Source organism: Rhopilema esculentum, chromosome 7 (genome assembly GCF_057945365.1).
Source record: "Rhopilema esculentum isolate cy_ngs chromosome 7, ASM5794536v1, whole genome shotgun sequence".
In the NCBI taxonomy this organism is placed as follows: domain Eukaryota; kingdom Metazoa; phylum Cnidaria; class Scyphozoa; order Rhizostomeae; family Rhizostomatidae; genus Rhopilema; species Rhopilema esculentum.
In genome coordinates this window covers 9,481,003-9,497,941 of record NC_142821.1, presented here as the reverse complement: position 1 = coordinate 9,497,941, position 16,939 = coordinate 9,481,003, and the positions used below count along the sequence as shown (strand labels likewise).

Here is a 16,939-nt window from a genome sequence, read left to right as displayed (position 1 = left end):
CAAAATTTGAGTTTATCAGTGCACAGTTATAATTTATCACTGCGCAAATTGCTCATCACTGTACGTTTATGTAAACATTGATAGTATCATAGATAAGTCTGAAAGTTCTGGTTGTCCCTACCTGTTAAGCATAGAAAGAACATGTCTGGTTGGTATGCTCTATATATTTTTAATAATCTTTTATTACCTAATCCCTTTCCAATTATTTCAAAAATGGGCGTTCCAATTATCAAGATGGGTGGCCACCTAAAAAATTTTTTGGAGAACCCCTGGATTTTTTTAAAGCCGAATGCACACGAGCAAGTTTTCCTTGACAATTTTTCTTTGAGAAGTTATTTTGCTCGTATAGATTGGGGTGTATTGAGGAAAAATGACAATCTTTTACTTGACAAGTATAAAAAGCTGGCGTGCCCGTTTTCAGCAAGTTTACTTGTCAAGTAGAAAAATGCCATTTGCAAAACTTGTCCGTGTAGATGACTTGACAAGTGAACTTGACAAATTTGACTCAATTCCAGATCTTTTCTTTTCTCGCAATTGTTTGTTCTTGGCCGATCAAGGAACGTCAATGCTTTTAATACTCTGCAAAGCCGTGAAAGCCTTCGGAATACAAAGGCACAAAGTTGTAAAATTAGAACACAAAGAAGAACGAGTATGTGTAGTATGAGTATGGGTATACAGATATTAAAGGAAGAAATTCCAGGGATTTCCCATTCACGAATAAAAGTATCTTCTTCGTTAAAGGAGTTATTTTTTGCAAGAAAATTTGACCCGTAAAATGTGCCCCGTCACAAAAACCGAGGCTAACCTATAAACTTCGCTGGCCAAAAAGATTGTCAGAGCGAAAAGATATTGTGAACGAGACTTGTTGTCTTTCTACACGAGCAATTAAAAATTGTCACATAAAAAATGTCAAACAAAACTTGTTGTTAATCTACAAGGGCAAGGAAACTTGTCAAGGAAAATTACCAAGAAAAAATTGGATTTGTAGATGCAGCTTAAAAGCTGCATTGTTTTGGATAAAGTTGCCATTTGTTCAAAGGGAGTATGAATTAAAACTGAACTTGGCTGCACAAATGATCGATATTCCAAACAATGAACGCCTATTCTTATTTTGAAACGGGCAAGTAGCCAGTTAGAAGCATCAATACATTAGCAACTTTGCAAAAATGTTCAAAATACAGAAAGAAAGTACTTCAAATGCAGACGGCGGCAATAAGAGTTTTAGAGAAAAAAGGGATTTTTGAGAAGGAACAAGCCGAGAATGAGAAACAGACGTCGTATTATGACTGTCTTGGTGCAATGCATGAACAAACCGATAGCATTCAATGGCATTCAATGCTTTTAATTCAAAAATGTAGGTATGATACAATTGGTAGTTTTATGTCAACAACCACCCGGTATGAATTTAGGTGATGCATTATTTGTTGGCACAAGTAACAAATTTTATGGTGGTGCAAAAGCAAATTAGAATGTGACGGGAACTTTAAAATCATTGAGTAAGCAAGGTCGTCTGTTCGCTGCATCCAACGTTGGCTGTGTCTTTTCGCTTCATGATTCCTAGACCATGTTTGTGTCACCGGTGTGATGGTTCTTTGATCTTGTCTAATATACCTGTCTTATGTCTGATAATAATTACAACAAAATACAATATGATTAGTATAAAAAAGGTCAGGGTTTATTCTAATTTACATTTTATTTGAGGTGCTATATTGCACGCCTGGGAAAGTGAGTATTGAACAAAATGAAATTCTTGAGTTGCTGAACAACATAAAGGTAAAAAACTTGAATATCAAGGTAAAGCAACCTAAATTACGACCATCAGTTTTTGAATTCCACGTGCTTGAAAACTGCAGAACTGCCATTTTGATGACGCCATGCAAACTTTAAATAGCAATAACTCGTTATCTGCAAGTCTGATAGAGTTTATTCTTTAAAACTTTTTGCTCCTATTACAATGCCAAACAAGATGATTGGAACGATTTTTCAAGAAAGAGAAGTAAGAATTTTAATGACCGGGGAATGACATCATCGATCACGTGATTTTTATTGTGTTACAAAAATGCATCCAAGGCTTGAAAAATTCAGCAAGGCTTAAAGTGACATGATTTTTTTATTCTCTTAATTGAAGCGTTGCACTGCTCTTATAGTAGATCTGAACTTTTTTTGAAATAAAAGCGTTTTGATATTGAAATTAACCAAAATAGTGCGGCCTAGACAAGTCGCTTTATCATCATTCGCCGTTCTCTTGTGACGTCATGGGAGGAACTCGTTATTGTAACAATGTAAGCGCTACTTTAAAAAATCTCATCCTCGCTGCCACTACTTTCTCTGGAAATATCGCTCATCTTGGACCTGTTAGATTTCCCTCATTGACTACGATACAAGAACTCGAAGAAGGAGGCGATCGGGTCCCTCCCGTGACGTCACTGTCTACACATTCTGAAAACCAAGATGGTGAATTTTGGCGTAGAAGATCGCCAATTATTCCTTCATTAATCACGAAACGTAAAAACTAACCTCAGAAATGAAAATAACAGGCCTTTTCACATAAGAATAGATATATAAACACAAAAGTACGAAAATCATGTCTAGGTATACAAATCAAGAGATAAAACTAATGTTATGCACTTTGCTCGATTGTTGTAGGAAATTCCCTGTCTAAAAAGAGAGCGTCTTTTTATGGCGCTCCTTACTAGCCAACACATGAATTGGGTAGCTGCGCTTCATGATAATTTGTTAATCTTGTTTGAATTTTTTATCAGATTTTGCTTATAGACATTGTAGATTTTGCTTTATCAAGTTCCCCCTCTTTTAGGCCCCCATTTCAAGCAAAATTTTAAAACAAGCTCCCTCTCTATGAAGCCCCTATCTTTAACCCTTGATGCCAAACAAAGAAAACATGCGCGTTGAGTTAGTCTCTTGACCAATGTCGGCGCCATCCACTAGGCTCTGAGACAGACGAAACCAAATCTATTAGACCACGCCCTTTTTTACACCAAGAAATGCTCTTTTATCAGCATTTATCAGAAACGTCTATTTTACCCGAAGTGAATGCCCATGATTAATTTTTGGCTACGTACAGGCAATTTGAAAAACATAGGATTACATCACAAAACGTACGTTGCCAAAATATTACCCCTCCCTCAAAATTTTCTCATGGAATTTAGACGAAATACAAAATCGATCCTGTCAAGAACTGGGAGGGGGTGTGTTCAAGTACATGTAAGATCAGGTACACTAAATACAGAAAAATTGAAGATTTACTGGTGCGCCTTAGAAGTCAAGGGGATGCGGATGTTTTATATGTCGAAGAAGTCCAAGAGGACTAAAATTGTTTAGAAGATGAGCTAGCGTTATCAATTGATCCTGGTGACTCTAGTGGAAAAAAGAACACAATTGATTATTTTTAATAAACTTTCAAAGCCGCTAGGAAAATTTTTTGGAGACGTTGGTATGACATTTTTATAACAAAAATGCACAATAGCATTTTCATGACATTTTTTACCTTGAACTATTTATAAGCCCCTTCTCTTATAAGCCTCTTTCCTTTTGAGCTCCTCCTTAGGGCTAAAAAATGAATAAGCCCATCTCCCTAGAATTTTTACTTTAAGGTACATTTTGCAGAAACTTTATTCAGTTTTTGCTGTCACAGGTTTTCCTGTGGAAGTAAAGTAACCCTTTTAACTGTTACAGAAGCTATGATTTTCTATCAGCAAGAACGTTTTGCTTTCAGCCATGTCAAGTGTTTTTACAAGGAGTTTAATTAATCAATCAACTTGTTTATTTGATGTTGTTATCAGTATATTTTATAGTCAACAGGTCTCGTGTATCTCTTTCAACTTTAACTGTTTCTATGATTACGTCATGTCTATTGTTGAGGTAATGATTTTTCATTTGCAAAATTGCTAGTGGAGGTTTTTATTTCAGGAAATTTACAATTAGTTACCGGAAAAATTCCCATCACTCCCCAAAAAAGTGACCAACACTTCAAAGTTTTGAAAATCTCTTATCTTCAATCCTAAAGGAGTTTTATAAAGATCATGTAGCTTTGTGTATTGGTACAGGTACAATGTCTGTGTACGTATTTTTACTTCGTGCCTAATCATTTCCAAAAGGAGATTCGTATTTGAAAAATTTATGCCAGAAAAATTAAGTTGATTTTCGCCTAAGATCCCTAAGATAGCAATCCCCACAGTTGGCAGAAATTCAGAATACTTCTGTATGTATCGCAAGCAATTTTAGCAAATAGGTGTCATGATACGAAGAAGATAGACCAAATCTTTTGCCGTTTTTGCAAAACCGTTGCGACACATGTGCCCCATGCAAAGCCCCTGATAATAGCATCAATAAAGAAAAATGTTTTCATAAATTTGATGTTAATCCATGTTAATCAAAATTTGATGTTTTCATTTCTTTTTATGATCAAATATCAAAACAAAAACCTGTCTATCTACTGCAGAGAATAAGCAGGTTCTTCAAAAGGTAATTATGTTTCATAGAAGACATATTTCCCGATATGTTTAATACTCGTTTCACATTTCTTAACGTCTTCTTCATTTTCTGATAATGTATCTGGTCCTGAAATAAGAAGAGATTCCATAAGTTTTGCCTTTCACTTTATTATGGTAATATCTGAAAAATATAGAGTGTGAAAGGTTACGCAAAAAATTCATGGGCTGGCGGAAATCTACTGTTAATATAATGTGATTCAATCAGCTACAATACGTTAGCTGCTAGCAAAAGAAGCCTTAATAAGCAAGAGCAGCGAGAATCAGAGGTGGCGCCAGAAGTCTTCCGACAGAGAGGCTGGAGCTTCCGACAGGGAGGCTAAAATGACTAAAATAAGCAGTTTTCGTATGTTATTTTGTCAATTTTGCTCCGACAATAATCTAAAATTTCCTCCGATGGGGGGCTAGATGCTTTCGACGGAGGGGCAGTAGTCCCCCCCCTAGCCCTCCCCTGGCGCCACCACTGGCGAGAATCTTGAAATAGCAGGGCATTCAAAAATCTTGCCAATATGCGAAGAGTCCCTTTAAGATTAACATTTTTTGGATTTGTTTGATTTTCAAATATCGGAAGGTGCCAGTAAGATAGCAGCAGTATTATTTACAAGTTTAAGAACACTATTCTTTCTTCAGGAATGATAAAGCTGAGAGAGTTGAAAACCCAAGCTTTGATCGGCAGTTGTAGGCATTCTGGCAACATCTCGATTTAGAATTTGATCAGTGAATGATTTATTCTGGCTTGATTTGCTCACAGATTATTCTATGAAGCTTTTTGTATAAATTGAAATCTGGATCTTCTTCAAGCCAAACACTATTTTGATTAATTAACAGGCAAGTCGTTTGAGAGCAAATTTAATTTCCCTATTATTGCTGTCGATCAAAGTCAGGCAGGCAATGTAAAGCATTCGACTTTGTTGTGAAATAAATGACAAATGATGGCAAATTTAAAATGGCGGCTAAGAAATCAGCAGTAAAGACAAAGAATAGGAGGAAGAAGAAGACGAAGAAGAGGAAGGATAGGAAGAGAAAGAATGGGAAGAGGATGTGAAAGAGATATTAGAGATTAACGAGAAGAAGTAAAAGAAGAAAACACGAAGACAAAGAAGAAAAGGAAGAACAACAAAAGAAGAAGAAGACGAAGAAGACCAAGAAGAAGAAGGAGAAAAGGAAGAATGAGAAGAAAAGGAAAAAGAAGGAGAAGAAAAGGAAGAAGGAGAAGAAGAAAGGAAGAAGAAAAAGACCAAGAAGAAAAACATAAAAAGGAAGTCAAAGAGAAAGAAGAAGAAGAGGAAAAAGAAGAAGAAGAGAAAAAGAAGAAAAAGAAGAAGGGAAAGAAGAAGAAGATGAAAAAGAAAAATAAATTAAAGAAAAAGGAGAAGGGATAGAGAGAAAAGAAGAGGAATGGAAGAAGGCAAACAAATAAGAAAGCAAGCAAATGTGCAAGTATGAGCTGTTAGTGTTACAAGGATTCTGAAAATTGCTTACTTTTTTGCTTTCTTCTTTTTCATAATTGGCTTACAGCAATTGTGTTTGATATCATTAAGTGCTGTATCATCGCCTCCAGGACTTTCAACTCTTGTTTTTATACCACAGATAAACTGCCCTCTTGGACATTCTGTAAACCTACTCCATCTTCCCCTCTCAATTCCTTGGCCTTTCATTCTTTCTGTCTCCTTCCACGTTATCAAATCTCTGCATTTATATTCAACATTATCCAATGCAGTGTCATCTTTAAGAAGGCCCCAGCGTCTTGGATCCTCAACGTTCTGCCTCCAACCGCTCAAAAAGCTGCCTCTAGGACATCTGTACATGTCGGACCAAACACCTCTTGGACCTTTGTTTGAACAAACTTGCTGCTCATCACATGCTAAACAGACGGCATTCGCACCAGAGTCGTCTTTGATTCCTCTTTTTTGCTCTGCTTTCAAAAGGTACCCGTTTGCAAAAATGCCATCTTTACAGTAGTCCATTGTACCCCATGTTCCCCAGATACCTTTATTCTCATCTTGCTCGATTTCTTCTGTTGGAGTCCATTCAAGGCCTTGGTGAATTAGAAAAGAGGTAGAATTACACAGTGAAATGAAAAAAGAACAATATTTTTCTGGCATCTAAGTGTAAAATACATAGTTTGGCATAACTTAGATCTTTTAAAGTTAAATTTCATAATTATCTTTGGTTGAAAATCATATTATTAATAGATATAAAAACGTTTCGCCGTTTTTCCTAGCGTATGATTTGTGTACCATTATTTGCTCGAAATTTTACACTTGATGTTGCTAACATGACTGGTCTAAGAAAAAGGGTTCATTTCCTTAGATGGCACAGGTAATGGCGCAGAAGGCTCATCTCCTTAGGTGGTACAGAAACTGGGGCAGAAGGCTCATCCACTTTGGTGGCACGGATAATGGTGCAAAATGGCTCATTTCCTTAGGTGGCACGGATAATGGTGCAAAAAGGCTCATTCCCATAGGTGGCACGGATAATGGTGCAGAAGGCACTTCCCCTTAGGTGGCACAGATGATGGTGCAGAAAGCTCATCCCTTTAGAATGCCGTGGTTAATGTTGCTCGATTACAAAGTAACTGATAAGAGATACTTTCGATGTGCTCCTCAAGTAGCACAGGTGTAACATTTTAAGTTTTTTAAGTTGAACTTTTAGTATTAGTTGTCAGGAATAGTTTTGAGTTTGTTTTGATTTTTCCTTTGCAAGTTAGCCTTATAAAAGTTCACCTCTTCGCCTCTGAAAGGTCCTTCTCTTTTTCAACTTTTATCTTTTACTCAAAATATGTCATTTGGTCAAAATTTCTTGCAATATTATACTTAGGAGGTAACAAAGGCTATGCTAGGAAAATATAAACATTTTGTACAATGCCAATAAATACTGTGTTAAGCAACCTTCTTAAAGGAGAGCGCAAGGGAAATCATATATGTGGTCCAAAGTTGTCTGCTTATCGCATTCAGCATTAAAGCAGGAGCTTATAACACTCCTGTTCCAGCAAAGTGTTGGCAGCTCTGCCCATACGCCATCGTTCACCTTACGATTGATTGGCAAAACAGTAATTTAAATTGGATTTTGACTCGTACTTCGTTGACAAATCTTTCCATCTCCTTTGTATCCTGACTTGCATTTGCAATCGTACAGTTGCTCCTCGTCATCACCATTGTTATCATCTGTACATATTGCATTGACGCTACACTGGCTGCCCCCTCTGCATCCTTTTGGAGGTCCATTGCATTCAGCGTCTGGTAAACGATTCATCTTCAATTGGTCGCAGTAACCCTGTCAATAGAACCACAGTGTTATGCCCTATTTATACGATTGTTTCCTTCTCTTTCCCAAGAATATCCCCTTCCATTTACATCGATCAGGTGAACAGCATACAACTTGCTGTGCAAACTTGGATTGCAATCAATGTAAACTTTTGTTCCTAACATGCAGAGACTGCATGATTTTATGCGAATGCATGACGTTGTTCAACTAGAAGTGATGATCATGTAGTGGATACTGGGCTTCGCTATTTTTTGTGTTAAAGTGATTTAAGCAAGTTGCAGTTTAATGCAGTTGCATTATGCAAAATCTCGAAGACAAAACTGAGAGCACAAAGTCAGTCTTAAACAACCAGCTTGGTCATGGTGCAATCCTCGCTTAAGTAGGTTGCACCTCAGAATAAATTGGCTCTTGAAGTCAAGGATTAAGGTGCACCGAAACAACTGAAATGCATTGATACACGAATAAAGTAATTTCAAATAGATAGCTATAGATATATCTAGTAATACAGCTTTTTCTTGGACTGGTAGCTCCCTTGAAAGAGGTTCAGTTGTATTGGTAGTTCCCTGCATATGAAGCCAAGGGCATTGAAAACGCGGTAAATAGAATGAAACTCCAAGGGAAGGCTAAAGGAGCCCGTGAACATATCACACCATCGTATTCGTAGGACAATTCTTGTCAGGAGCATATCTCAATTTTAACCCCGTAACCCCAAGCTAGCTCTGAATGTCACTCTATGTTGCAGTTGTAATGTTGATTTGAAAGTTCTTATCTTAATGAAGATTTTGTATTGCTGGTTTGAAGCAATGCAACAGAAAATTGGTAGAAATATATTACGCTTACCTGCATGAACTGTGACAGCTCTCTGTTTATCTTTGCGTAGTCCACAGAAGCATCTTTGAAGTAAGCTGAACTGAATATATCAACTATGCTTCTTAGCTGATAAAAGATTGGCAAAGGGCTTCGTACAGATTCTGCTATCCATGTTTCTTGCTTTCCTACGAGCAAATAAAATTGTTAGTGCGTTCAAAATACATTATTATTTGAAAAATTAAGAATTTTCTTGTAACGATCTTGTGTTTCAGTACCTGTCATTTAAGAGCAGTTTTGACCAGATACCTCTGGCAATACCTATCATCATGAAACATTCACGAGAGATTTCTGCAAACTCAATCAATATTTCGGACGAGATTCGAATATACACAAAACGCACATTAGCAATAACTTCTCCCTTAAAAGTGCATCTTCTAACTCTAACCGGTGGGGGGGGGGGGGGGAGTGTTGCAATCAAACGTAAAACTGACAACGATTGAAATGTTAATATGGCGTAAAACCTAAGAAGTATCGTTTCTTGTTATTCCAACTTGCAAACTTGGCAATTTCTCAAATGCACACTTTTTTCCTTTCATGAGCCACTGATATTTTGCTGCAACTTTTTGAAAGGTGTAATGTTTTGATATACTCCCTTCTTTCTTAATTTATTATATAAATCACCATACCATCACTTGGAGGCTTTGATCCGATCGTCACAGTTTCTGTTTTCTCTACTGAATTCTCAAACGTCTCTGAATTCTTTTTACTTGTTTTGAATTGATTGTCAGTTTTTACTGAGCCGATTCCAGCAGCTGATGCCTCAGCAGCTAATTTTATATCAATGCCATTCTCGTGTAGCTTCTCTTGAGTTTCTTTGGAAATGACTTGAAGTTTTGCGTACCTAGATAAAAGATAAAAAGGCATTCAAATTTAATGCTTGCAAAATAGCTAAAATCAGATATTTTTTTCTTTGGGTTATGTCTGGAGTTTGCACCCTTCTATCCCACACAATATAATTGTTGCTGTTGTTAAAGTTAAAAAACATACACATTTTTTGCTAACATTCAGCAGAACTGTCATATTCCGAGCATCGAAACTCATTAATTAAAAAGGTGTTTCAAATCTATTGATTATTCATAAATTTATCGACTTGATGAGCCATGTCAACAAAAATTTTGTTTTAAAGTAAGCTTCCTTGTTGGGAAGACTAGTATAAATTCCTATTGTTATGGTCATTATTCTATGAACCAATGAGAACCTGCACCATATGGGCATGCGCATTAGTGCGAAGGCGAAATTTACATCAAATGGCGCTTCACAGCATTCAATCAATTTTCTAAATCATTGCTGCATATGTAAACCCAAAGTTTCGTTCTTACTCTTCACATGACACCCTTTTCTCTAAATTTCCTTCGTCTTTTGATTCGATTCAGGCTAATTCCCTTAAGAGCCGCGAATGTTCATACCACAGAATATATTTTGCGATGTCAAAATGGCGACAGTGACTTTGTGCATGTGCATATGATGCGAAATTTTGAAAGCCTAATGGTACTTCAGACAAATGCTGGCTCATCTTCCCAACAACTTCACGTCTAATTCACAATGCAACAAAAACTTAAAAGTCACGTGTGTTGAATATACAAATCGCGAAAGTGGAAATTTACTTTGCTTTTGGGACTGTACTCGTGCACTTTTTACATTCCCTGTCAGCTATGATGTAAAACGTATGAGCTCGCATTTCTGATTTTCCATTTTCAATCCACAACTGGGTACATAGATTTTCTAACTTAACGTTTCTGAGCGTTAGTCTGACCCTTTAAAACTCTTAAAGATTGTCAGTCTAATAGCTTTAGCACACTTTAAGAAATTTTGTTTAAAGCAATTTTTAGATTATTAGGCTTTTTGCCATTAAACTATAGCTTGAAAAAGAACAGGATCTCACCTTGCACCCATGTCTACTGATTCTACAAAATGTGTTCCAAACGTGTCAAGAAATCTTCCATAGTCGTTTTGGCCACGACCCAATAGCTTTACAGTCTCAAGGAAGTTAGAAGTGAACTTCGGGGGTGTTCCAGTCTGCACCCTGGCTTCATAAACAATACAGGTTGCTTCAGTTTTTATGATAGACTTGTCGTTTGATTGCAAAATCTTAGATGTCTTGCTGTATTCAGCGCTGGCGGAAAATGAAGCTTTGACCACTTTTATTTGTGCGGATCCAGAAGCCGATGCTTTAGCTAACAAACTTCTCTGATAATCAGATTTTGTCATAACTGTTTCAGCTGAAAACGATGACGAGCAAGACTCTTTTTCATCAAGATCGACATTATCTGGAATTTTGTATTGTTGATCGTCCGTGCGTCTGTCCTTCTCGTATGTAGCCTCAAATATTTTGGCTTTAAACCCTGGATCAAATCTGGTGGGGTCCATAGGGTTACCTTCTATGATGTTGTACCCTTTGAAAAGGTATCCAATATTTGACATCGTTTGGTCACCTGGAAAGAAAAGTTTAGCAGTGACCAGGCAATGAAATCTATGCAATGACATCATGAATAAATTATATAGTTACTTACGTATGTTTTCTGAATATTATCAATGTATCTACGTTGCCAATTAAGCTGTGATTTGATCTGGATTATAGGGAATTTTGCTTGTTCTTATGGAACCTTTCATCGAATTAAGAGGACAAATTTCTGCAATTTTAGTGTTTATTTTGACTTGTCTAATGCCATGCGGTGTAATTCTTCATATCTATCTGAATTATTCATACATTTCATTTCTCAAAAATCAAATAGGTTTTTAAAACAATCTTCTGTACCGATGACTTTACAATAGAACCTTTCATTTATATTCGATAGACACATTTTTTTATAAGAAACTTGCTATATGAAACGAGTACTGGACAGTCAGAAAAAATTAAGAAACTTCAGTACTCGAAGCAAAAAAATTAAGAAACTATTAAATCGTGATAAAACTGAGAACAACGAAATTTTGTAAAATCTAAGAACATGATTGCCCTGATGGCCTAGAAATTAAGACACAAGGGATAAAAATATACTTCCCGCGTCTAAATACAGCGTCAGAACGTAAGCGAATCGCTTGACGTGAAAAAAAGGTCACGAACAATTCATAACATCATTCATGACATCATAATTAAGGAACTCTTAAGAAAAAGTGAGTATTGAAATTTTCAGAATATTAAGAAACTGGAGTACTCAACATCGACCTTTGTTTCTTACAAAAAAAATGAATGTAGTTTGAATAGTATAAATCGTGTCTCACGTTAAAAATACTAGATTCTCTTATTTGCTACGTTTTTTGATCGGATGCCTAGTGTCTGTGTCTAGATGCTTCCCTTTCGTTTGTGTGAACGGGGCAGCAACTTCAATTACCGTCTCAGCCAAAACAAAATAATATGTTTTTCGCCTCACCTCTTTTTTCCAGTTCATCACCAGAAACTTCAACGTTTTCTTCATCATCATCATTGCTATCTTCAGTTGTCTTAATTTTGATATCTGTTAATAACGAACAACCAATAAGATATTTAGAAAAAATGATAAAGTCTTTTCTGAAGAAAATCATTACGGCATTGGGAGATGTATTTCAAACAGAATGTTTTGAATCTAGAACTCATATCTATTAATTTATTGTCCCATTTTTTCATATTGATCTTCTGCTGAACGAAAATGATAGACATGATATAACAAAATCAAACATATCTACGTAGGATATAATCAAGTAAAAAAAAAACCTATTAGATTTAATTCATTCTAAAATTTTGCCGCATTACATTGAATTCTCGTCGTTGTCTTGCATTGTTCCTGACAATTTTTTCATATCCTCATTCCTGACTCATTGCAATATTTACAGAATCCAGTGGACAGCCTATCCTGCGTTTGTTCCTTCTTACGCGTATGATTAAAGAGGCCTGTTTGAATTATTGCTATAGTTGACTGTAATTCAAAAAATTCTAAGCTCTATTAGCAATTATAAAAGCTAGAGAATTTATCAAAAACTTAAATTTTTCTAAAAAATTATAAAAATCCAAGAGAATCATGGTGTCATAAAAAAAGCTACAAAAACGGAACTGCTGCCTCCATTCTTTGTATTTTCAAATGACAACAGGGCTTTACTGGAAACGTAAAATATTTGCTAAAGTCAAAGTAGATTCTAAAGTTACTACAGTTGCAGATAAACCTTGTGATAAAGGGAATAAAGAATAGAACAGACAGCTCTCATGAAAATTCTCAACATCTTGAGACATTAATATATAAAACATTTAAGGGATAAATTTCACCTTTTCATTCAAGGAATTTATCCATGAATAAATTTCGATAGAACTCATAAAAAGCTAAATTTTAAAAAGTGCAGAGGCTCATTTAAAAGACATATCGTGTCATATAGATGTAGCCAAGTATGAAACACAGTTCCAAACAAATATTCGAGAAAAGAAGTTCAGAAATTTATCATTCAGTAATACTTGAAATCTTTGTAAGATCTCTATCGTTTGATGACATTTATATTGGGCAAAGGCGAATTAAATTAGTTGGTTTTAATAAGCTTTGTAACTTGATAATGTACATCCATTCAACAAAGAAAGAAAAAAGAATAATACCTTCTGCAAAAACAAACGAAGCAGCGACCAGGCAAAGAAGGAGAACAATGCAGCGCCCCATTTTCTTTTAGCTCTGATACTTGTGGAATGGCTTATTAAATGACAGCCTTTTCCTTTTAAATCTAATTAAGTTCTTTCAATTATACCTGTCATACAATCAACATTGCTTTGATGATTTTGACCTTTACTTGAGTTCAAGAATTATTCAGGTAGCCCAATTACTCTTGTGTGATAAACCAGTTTTATTTGTCGGTGCAAATTACAAATTTTTTGGTGCAAAAACAAAGACTTGAAAAAAGTTCGAGAAAAAAGCATGGTTAACTTAAACAAAATTACCCGTTTGGCAAGTAAAGAAAAAACATGTCTGCAACAAACATAATTTACAACAAAGGAAAAACAGGTGAAGGAATGCCTTGTGTACATTGAGTTGGCAATTTTCTTGCCTCATTACTTCAAAGAAAAAATTTAAAAAAATTAAATTTAAAATAAAAGCTTTAGGGATCATTAGTTCGCTTCATGCTTAATTTCGTGTCCACTGTCAATAAAATCATTTTTTTGCATAGATTCTATATTAATCGTTGCTTTATAGTACAATTTAGTGTTATGTTGCAACTCGAAGGTTCACCTGAAATACACCCTATATATCAGTTAGCTTGTTGGCAATAAACTGTTCCAGTCAAGGTCTACTCTTTGTTCCACTCAAGAGTATGGAAGGATTTCATAGATCTTTCATTTGAAACTCCAGCGAAATATTTTGGCATTTTATTTTCCACTACCTGATATCGTATTTTTATGAATGCTCAGCGAATTGAAATATTGCAGTTGTTGTCTGACGCTGCAGGGCTCTATAGTATGTATTTCATCAAATGCTAGCTTTTCATGTTTTCTTATAAAGCATGTCATTGTCTTTGTGATCGTCTATGCTATTGTTTATTCCATAAGTACTTTATGTAAGAGAGCCACATAGATTCAAGCGCGATAATAGAAGATAAAAGTAGATGTAAGTTTTCTTTCTTCTCGGCTAGACGCTCCTGCGCCTTTCTACTCGGTTTTTTATTCACACGTTGAAAATTTTGTAGCTTTGGCACCCAGGGCACCAAGGCTCCTACATTCAAATTTCAATCTTACTCGCATGATCTTATTCTAAGCAATCTAGATACCATGTTATACAAAGGCAATATCCAATATCTTGTTTTAGATGCAAACTGCTATATTTGTGCACTCAATTCAGTAGTTTCCATACGTATAAGCAAATTGATTTGTAACCCAAACATATCTTTCTTCTTCTAATAGGCATCAGATAAAACGTTGGCATTTTACATTAAGATTACATAAACCTATTTCAAAAATGGACTGATGAGAAGTTGGTTTTCAGCTAGGATTTAAGGTTACGGTAAACGTTTTCTGGATGAAAACATCAATTTTTCGATTATCTCACATTCAAGTAGCCGAACTTTCAAGGCACACAATTATTTCAAAATTGAAACTAAGAGAAATCTTAAAAAGGAAAAAATGCCATGTAAACGAAGTTTTCCATAATTTCTTTATCAGAACTTTTAGTTGAGGCCTGAAAATCTCTTGCCCTGTTAAGCAGATTAGGTATCGTTGCTTGGCGGTTGTGGTCGCATGTCTCATTTACAATATCGCATGGCACATGTATCCCATGTATGGCCGTGTCAATTTAAACAGGTTTATTGATCTTAAAGCTTCAAGTGTCTTGACCCGGATTACACTGTGGTCATTACCTTGCAAGCGAGATCAGTAAAATACCGTTTTCTCCGGACTCACGAATCCTCTACATACAGGTACGAAAAAGCTATTTTGTACCCAAGGAGCCAATCGAATGGCTCAAAAATTTGCACACGGCCAGGACATATGTCGGGTAAGCAAAGCGTGTCTCAAAATTTTGTATTTGCTCTGGTCAGTCTTTTATAGTCAAATACAGCTATGAGAGGGAAGAAAAATTATTTGCCAATTTTTGACAGGGTACAGTTTCAAGGGGAGGAGGAATTTGAAAAATCTGAGACACAGCTTGGTAGCTCAGGATCTGCGCTTTTTGCTGATATAAGTCAAATTTGATACTTCAAACGCAAGGGTACAAAATAGCTTTTGAAGGTGGTACACTCATTTATGCAATAATTTTGCCTGGAAAGTATCATTTTACCATTTTTGCCAATTATTTTGATATGGTTGGAATTGCCATGTTCTTGTTTATCGAATGATGTATAGTTTAGTCTGATTCCGTTAACAGTTTGGTTTTTAGGGAGGGAAAACCAAATATCGTGTCAAAAACGTTTACCGTAACCTTAAGATAAGATTTAATGTGTTCTAAAATTAGAAAATAGCTTTGATAAATTCAATTTTTTTCAAAAATAACGATCTCACAACTCTGCTTTGATGGCAGCAAACAAAGTTCTACATACAGTAAAAACCCGCGTGTAAAAACCTAAGGATTTAAAAACCTTCTACCTGAAAATTGCTTTTCTAATACTCCAAATTATACAAACCTGTTTAGCCAAACCATTTCCCAACGGGTTCTTTTATGTGAGGTTTACCCATTTAATTTATATACTTTATTACCAAAACAGAAAAAGGTGACAGAAAATTGATTTTTCAAAATAAAACTGAAAATACACAATGTATGTTAAATATGAACTGTTATTATGAAATATTGCTAATATTTCATTTACAGTGCTGTATCATTGATAAATTATCGTTGTTGGGCAACATTGACACACTAGAATTCTGAATATATGTTATTCAGTATGAAGAGCAGACCATATTTTTTCTGATAATCAACAAGAATGTATAATCTATAGAAATCAAGAACCTAATTAAGGCCTGGTTCAAACGTCGCGCTTCTCATGTGCCGAATCTAAATTGAGAATTAAGTGCATGAGGGGCGCGACGTTTGAATCAATTTGGTACGGCAGATTTAGTTAGGAGCGGCAGACTAGTTTGGATGGGCAGAGCTTGCCGAGCTGCACGGCTCCAGCACGGCACGGTTTCAAGCGTCGAACTTGTCATGTACCGAACTCAATGCATAATTATATTTAATTTATTTTCCTTCCCAGAATTCATTTCCTTTTTGGAGGGCGCATGCGTTTCAAACAAATATTTGAGATTTTGCGCCTTAACCAAGATACTTCATGTAACAATCCTAAACCCATTTGGCGCTACATGATTAAGTTCAACGTTTGAAACGGGAGTCGCGCTAAACATGCTCAAATGTCGCTCCAAACAGAGTTAGGTTCGGCACATGAGAAGTGCGACGTTTGAACTAGGCCTAAGAATCTATTTAGCCTAAAATATCAATAAGTTCCACATAAAACAAGAACCTGTTTTGTCAAATCCTGAAAAAAGTAGGTTTTTACACGCTGGTTTTTACTGTATAACAACGAGGCTGATTTCGATCAATTCGTCTCGATCACCGATTGTATTAAACATTTCAGATTCAGCTCAATCGTCTTGATTTCTCTTTCAATTTCAAATACTCTATAATCATTGAGTCAACATTTGGTGCTATTTATAAACCGAAAAACGGCCGATTCATGATTCATCGTCTTAAATTGCCAGGACAATAGAATGCTCTATTTCAAGGCTGTCGGGACAATCCGGGTGATTTTTTTCTCTACATCTGTATACAAAGAAATGATAGCGAGATCCTCATCGATTAAGGAAGCAAAAGATTAACAAGTATATAATTATAACTTTTTACCTAAACAAATATTTGTAACGATAA

The 16,939-nt window shown here is 35.7% G+C and overlaps 1 protein-coding gene across 1 annotated transcript; it reads right to left on the bottom strand.

The window, feature by feature from the left end:
- Nucleotides 1-4,380: 4,380 nt before the first annotated feature.
- On the bottom strand, nt 4,381-13,357 carry LOC135683417 (uncharacterized). Its single transcript, XM_065198662.2, has 8 exons — nt 13,198-13,357; nt 12,014-12,097; nt 10,528-11,077; nt 9,272-9,486; nt 8,616-8,770; nt 7,589-7,784; nt 5,991-6,546; nt 4,381-4,578 (listed from the first exon to the last, which is right to left on the bottom strand). The coding sequence occupies exons 1-8, from the start codon at nt 13,256-13,258 to the stop codon at nt 4,554-4,556; spliced, it is 1,842 nt and encodes a 613-aa protein (XP_065054734.1). The 5' UTR covers nt 13,259-13,357; the 3' UTR covers nt 4,381-4,553.
- Nucleotides 13,358-16,939: the final 3,582 nt, after the last annotated feature.

What these genes read in the sequence shown, in the direction of transcription:
- LOC135683417 (XM_065198662.2), bottom strand. Translation starts at nt 13,258, where the DNA reads ATGGGGCGCTGCATTGTTCTCCTTCTTTGCCTGGTCGCTGCTTCGTTT. An exon ending in ATCAAAGCCTCCAAGTGATG is followed by an intron (nt 8,771 to 9,271) that starts GTATGGTGATTT and finishes ATTTGCTCGTAG; the next exon opens with GAAAGCAAGAAACATGGATA. An exon ending in AGCTGTCACAGTTCATGCAG is followed by an intron (nt 7,785 to 8,615) that starts GTAAGCGTAATA and finishes TTCTATTGACAG; the next exon opens with GGTTACTGCGACCAATTGAA.